The sequence below is a fragment of the Hevea brasiliensis genome, chromosome 3, assembly GCF_030052815.1.
Source record: "Hevea brasiliensis isolate MT/VB/25A 57/8 chromosome 3, ASM3005281v1, whole genome shotgun sequence".
Taxonomy (NCBI): Eukaryota; Viridiplantae; Streptophyta; class Magnoliopsida; order Malpighiales; family Euphorbiaceae; genus Hevea; species Hevea brasiliensis.
In genome coordinates, this window is record NC_079495.1 from 95,728,959 (window position 1) to 95,734,896 (window position 5,938).

The 5,938-nt window shown below is 29.2% G+C and overlaps 1 protein-coding gene across 1 annotated transcript; it reads left to right on the plus strand.

Moving 5' to 3' along the window:
- Window positions 1–2,209: 2,209 nt before the first annotated feature.
- Window positions 2,210–5,610, plus strand: LOC110652272 (RHOMBOID-like protein 1). Its single transcript, XM_021807835.2, has 6 exons — window positions 2,210–2,785; window positions 2,861–3,024; window positions 3,900–4,063; window positions 4,171–4,430; window positions 4,736–4,862; window positions 5,288–5,610. The coding sequence occupies exons 1-6, from the start codon at window positions 2,448–2,450 to the stop codon at window positions 5,408–5,410; spliced, it is 1,176 nt and encodes a 391-aa protein (XP_021663527.2). The 5' UTR covers window positions 2,210–2,447; the 3' UTR covers window positions 5,411–5,610.
- The last annotated feature ends 328 nt before the right edge of the window (window positions 5,611–5,938 follow it).

A 5,938-nucleotide genomic window follows, 5' to 3' on the forward strand; every position in this document is an offset into this window, starting at 1 on the left:
CTATAGAGTCAAGGACATTTTAATATTTTTACTAAATTTAATAGAAATTAATGGTGATTATAGGTTTATAGCGGTAGGATTAACTTATAGATTTATTCAAATGTCAATTACTAAATTGTTTAATTTTAAAACTATAAAAACTAAATTGTAGATTTAACCAAACCTTAATAATTAAATTGTAATGCACCCTTAATAATTTAATTAGTGAATTTTTAAAATTTAATTAAATTTGCATAAATTAATTAAATATGACACATATTAATATAAATAAACAAATGAAATTAATTAAGTTTTATTTAATTATTTAAAATGAAAATTTAATATTTATTAATTAATATTTACATAGATTTTAATAATATTTAAAATTCTATATAAAAATATTAATATTAGATATTATAATTATATACTTTTAATATTTATATGACTCCCAAATTAACTCAAGTAATTATAATTTTAATAACTTTTTGTAAAATTTTCAATTCAATTTCCTTAATCAACACTTGAAAATAATTTTGCTCTTATTAACGGATCAAAATGACTGGATCACGTAATTCGATTGGCTATGTTAATTGGATCACATCAAATTACTTATTTATTTAATTAAAATATAAATTTAAAATGATTTAAAATTTGATTCATTAATTTATTGGTTCGAACTAATTGGCATAGTTCAAATTTAATAACAAGAAGAGCAAATACATTGTTTATTTTTAATGATAAATTCATGAAATTTATAGTTTAATTACATTTTACTCTTTAATATGATACCAATTAGCTATAAAATAAAATAATAATATATAATTATTAATATTAAATTTAGGACAATTTCAAAAAAATCAAATAAAAAAATTCACAACATCATTTAGGCAAATGTTTCATATAAAAAAAATATAAATAATAGAAGTTGGAGTAGGTGGAGAATGGAATTAAATTAACAAAATAAGATTCCGTTTTTTTATGAAAAATAATTTGTATATAAAAAATATTTTTTTGTAAAAAAATATCTTATAAAAATAATTTTTGTTATTTGATTGTAATATTAAATTAATGATATATGTTTATTTCATGTATGCGTAAGTGTGTTCACATTTGAATAAGATTATTAAAGTTTAGAAAATGAAAAATGACATTTTCTTTTAAAAAATATATATTATTTTTTAAAAAAATGACTTAATTTTTCCTTTCATCTGGAAAATATTTTTTATTGATCAATTTTTCTAAGTGCTTTAAATATAAAAAAATATAAAAAATATTTTTCAAAAAAATATTTTTCGTAAAACAATAGAATTTTAGTTGCAAATTTAAATATGAGATTTTGGGTTTAACACAATTAACATTATTTATTTTTTAAATATAAATCATTGAAATTTATAGTTTAATTTATTTTATTCTTTAGTTTGATACCAATTGACTACAAAAAAGAATAATTAAATATAAAATTTAGTAATTTATTAATAAAAATAATAAGATGAATAAGGTATAATTTTCTTATATAGAAAAAATATAAATATAGATAATTAATATTTTTTTATTTAGAAATTATCTAGATATATAGAATAATTTTCCTTTAATAATGGGTATTTTTTTCATTTTAAACAAACAAATAGACATTTTGTAATTCTGTTGCACTACCCAAAATTTATTAATAGAAAATTATTTTCCATGCCTGAAGATTCAAAGTTTTTAATCAAAACAAAACAACGATCCACACTTTAGAACTGCTAAATAATACATTTAAATATTATAAAAAAAAATCCGTTAGGACAGCAAAAACTCTAATAATAAAAAGACCTGTGCATAATATTAGAGAAAAAAAAACTTTAGATCTGTTTCCAATGGAAAAAAAAATATGAAGGGAGAAAATTAAATTTATTCTAAATAAATACATATCTCAAAATTTATTAAAAATAATACAAAATAATAAAATAAAAAACAAAAATTGATTTAAGAATAATCATCAATGATACAAAAATGAAAATTTATTAAAAAAATAAAAATAATGATATTAAAAAAATTAAATTTAGGGTTAACCATTGGTTAGGAATTCACCAAAAGGGATCTAAAGAAGAATAAAAAAAGGAAAGAGGAGAATTTTTTTCACAACATATTTTAGGAAAATGTTTTGCATAAAAAAAATGAAAATCAGAAGTTGGAGTTGGTGGACAACCGAATTTTCACAATGTATAATATTTGAACATCTTGAAATAAACAAGGGAAAAGAAAAGATTAGATAGTTTCGTGACGCAATTTCCGTCACAACTTGCGGTGTCTCTGTCGTTGAATCGGTTCGGTAGGTGGAACGGTTGACAAACCGCGCGCTCTCATTTCAAGACTCCACTGCACTCTTTCCCCTCTGCCTCTATCTCTCTTCACATTGAGAATCCTCCTCTTTCACATCTTCTTCTTGCTGATTGACGATTATTCACTTTGTTTCTGTATACCCCGCAATGGAGAGGGAGCATCATCCTGCTCCTCCTTCTCCATCGCCGGAGATCCAAATCAGGGTCAATTCCAAGAGGGCAAACAACGTTATACACCCAGTAGAAACAGGCACTCCTCAATTGCTGTCTCAGAGTCCAGCTTTGTACACAGAAGTTAAGCATTTCAAGAAATGGGTACCTTGGATTATACCTGCTTTTGTCATTGCCAATATTGTTATGTTCATTATCACCATGTATGTCAATAACTGTCCCAAGAATTCTGTCTCTTGCATTGCTCGTTTTCTGGGTAGATTTTCCTTTCAGCCTTTTAAGGAGAACCCACTTCTCGGCCCTTCTTCGACCACGTATGCTTGTTTGATCTCTTCCTCTTATATATTTATATGGTTTAATTTGTTAGTGATGAGTGTTAATTATTTTAGGCTGCAGAAGTTGGGGGCTTTAGATGTGACTAAGGTGGTTGATGAGCACCAGGGATGGCGTCTCCTCACCTGCAATTGGTTACATGGAGGAGTTTTTCATTTGTTGGCAAATATGCTTAGTCTCTTAGTTATTGGGATTCGGCTTGAACAAGAATTTGGATTTGGTATGTGTTTCTATCTTAAGGTTCATCACCTTCTAAATTCTGTCGCGGAAAGGAGTTGATTTTTTCTTGTTAATTAATGGATAGTTGCCAATTATGACATTTTTCTTTTTTAGTTTGAGTCATTTTTAGTGAATTTGTAGGAAATCAACAAATTGTTGGAAACACTTCAAAGAGAATAATCAGAGCGATGGAAACTAATTAAAGTTTTCTGACCTGAGGTTGGATTATCTGTGGAATTATAATTAATTGTGAAATTTAAGTTTCACTAGGACATAAATCAAATTATGATTAATCAAATGCTTTGAGCAGATTTTGCCTGTAATTTTGATTTGTGGTCTCCTAGTCAATGCATTTAGTTTAAGAATTGCAGAATCTCTTAAGTTTTTTTGCTGTTCAAATCCACAATATTTAATGTCTGCAATGTTAGTTTGTGTTTCATGTACATCTAATCTTATTCTTCAATTATTTTGGCCTTAGGCTGTCAAAGTGTTTCCTCTTTGATTTTTCTTGTTTAACTGCCTGCATGGACAAGTCTGCATCTGAAGCTGGCTTTCTCCCTTTTATTGTTTTCAATACAATAACAGGTTTTAGGTCCATTCGAGGCCATTTGCTAGTTGCTTCAAATGTTTTTCTTTTGTATTTCTTCCATTGATTGTCATTGCTTATAACAAAAACGACGAATCTGTTGGCTTATAAGGTGTATGTCTGATGTAGCCTGAGATATCATTCATGCTATTGTACATATGTACTTTCCTAGTGTGTCGCCTTGTTTTCTGCTAATTTCAGTCCTTAACAGAGTAGAAAAATGTCCACGATAAATTCTGACACAATCTTTTTTAAATTCTTTTGATGCATTTTCTTTTGGTGCTTTACAGTTAAGATTGGATTGCTATATGTCATCTCTGGATTTGGTGGGAGTTTGTTGTCAGCTCTTTTCATCCAATCAAATATCTCTGTTGGTGCTTCTGGTGCACTTTTTGGTCTACTTGGGGCAATGCTTTCTGAACTCATCACTAATTGGTCAATATATACCAACAAGGTACATGCTACATCACTTCTAAATGAGCTACTTTTTACCAAAATAGTAGTGACTTTCTGGTTATATTGTTGGTCTAATCACCTTACAAATTCCCTGTGAAATTTCAGGTAGCAGCTTTCATCACTCTTTTGGTCATCATTGTAATCAATTTAGCAGTAGGAATTCTACCACATGTTGACAACTTTGCCCATATTGGAGGATTTCTTTCTGGTTTCTTTCTTGGGTTTGTATTTCTGATACGCCCACAGTTTGGATGGGTTAGCCAAAGATATGCTTCTCGTGGATATTTTCCAGTTTCAGTTAAATCTAAATTCAAGGCCTATCAGTGCATATTGTGGATCATTTCTCTTATCATTGTCATTGTCGGGTAAAAATCTTAGATTTGTTGTTCATTTTTTTTTCCGCAAGTTCTGTTTCCTTGTTTAGGTTAATACTAAGAGAAGATCTTTTGAGAATTGGAAAAGGACAAGGACATTCTGATCTTTATGACCCAAACATTACATATGAGTTTGAGTAAACTGTTTGACAGAAAGCTTGACATCCCATGTTTTATTTGATGACTCTTGCTATCTTTTCTGGATTCCTATATTTGCTTGATTCTACCTTTAAATGTTTGGGATGGATTGCACATGATAACATCTAATTTCCAAGAAACTAAACCTACTTTAACAGGTTTACTATTGGCCTGGTTCTGCTTCTACGGGGAGTTGATGCAAATGAACATTGTTCGTGGTGCCATTATTTGTCTTGTGTGCCTACTGGAAAATGGAGCTGTAACACCGAGCCTGCTTCCTGCTTGGTAAGTACCATTAGAGTGCTAAACTGCTAATACTCCTTTCCCTTCCACCCACCCCACGTTGCCATTCATTTCTGTGAATTTAGCCCTGCAGCAAAGCCATATCATTTTCATTTTCAAAACTGGAACAACCATGGATTTATTAGAAAAGCTGTTTTTATTACTAAATGCTATTGGTTCATCATAGTAGATTGCACTCATTTATATTTAGCTTAGCTCTTGTTCTTCTATTGGTTCAATAGTAGTAGATACTTCAACAAGAGGCAAAATATGAAGAAGCAACTTCCCTGTATTGTATCAAGTATCAACAAATGAGTGAAAAGATTCATGTTCACTTGTTGATACTGACTGAAAGTAGTTTCTAGCAGCAGTAATTTGCATTTCATGGCCTGAAAGTTTGATATTTTGTGGATGTATTGTTCTTGCAGTCTAACCAATTCGGCAACCAGCTAAATTTGACGTGCACAACCAATGGAAAATCCACCACATACACACTGCCAGATGCAACAAGTTCTAAGATTCAGGGGTTGTGTACTCAGCTCTGTCGATGATTTCTGTAAATGATAGGGTCTATGGAAGTTCACAGGAGGGATTATATGTGCAAATCTTCTTGGTTCATAAACTTTTTTTTTTAATCGTTATTCCCTTGATTTCTTGTAATTATTGCATTGCAATCTGCATCATAAGTTTTGAGGACTAAGCATTGGTTTGAACCAGTAAATGGAAGGCTTTAGAGGGTGTTTGGCTGAAACTATAATTTTAAGATGACCTGTTGGTTTTTGATGGATTTAAAAAAAAAAAAAAAAAAAAAATCTTAGAAGATTGAAATGTCAAAAGCAACTAGGCTAGTCGCAATCCCTCTTAATATGCTGTAAAGATTCAAAGTCAATACCTTCTCGCCAGCTTTTAGTTTTGTCTTAAGGTATACTTTGCATTGCTTTTAAGAGCTATTTTAATCCTTATTTATCATCAGTTAAAAATATTAAAATTTGATACGCTAAAATATTTCATAGAATAGAAATTTATGAACTCAAATTTAAAATTTCGAAAAATAATGTGACATAATATAAAGCATTAAA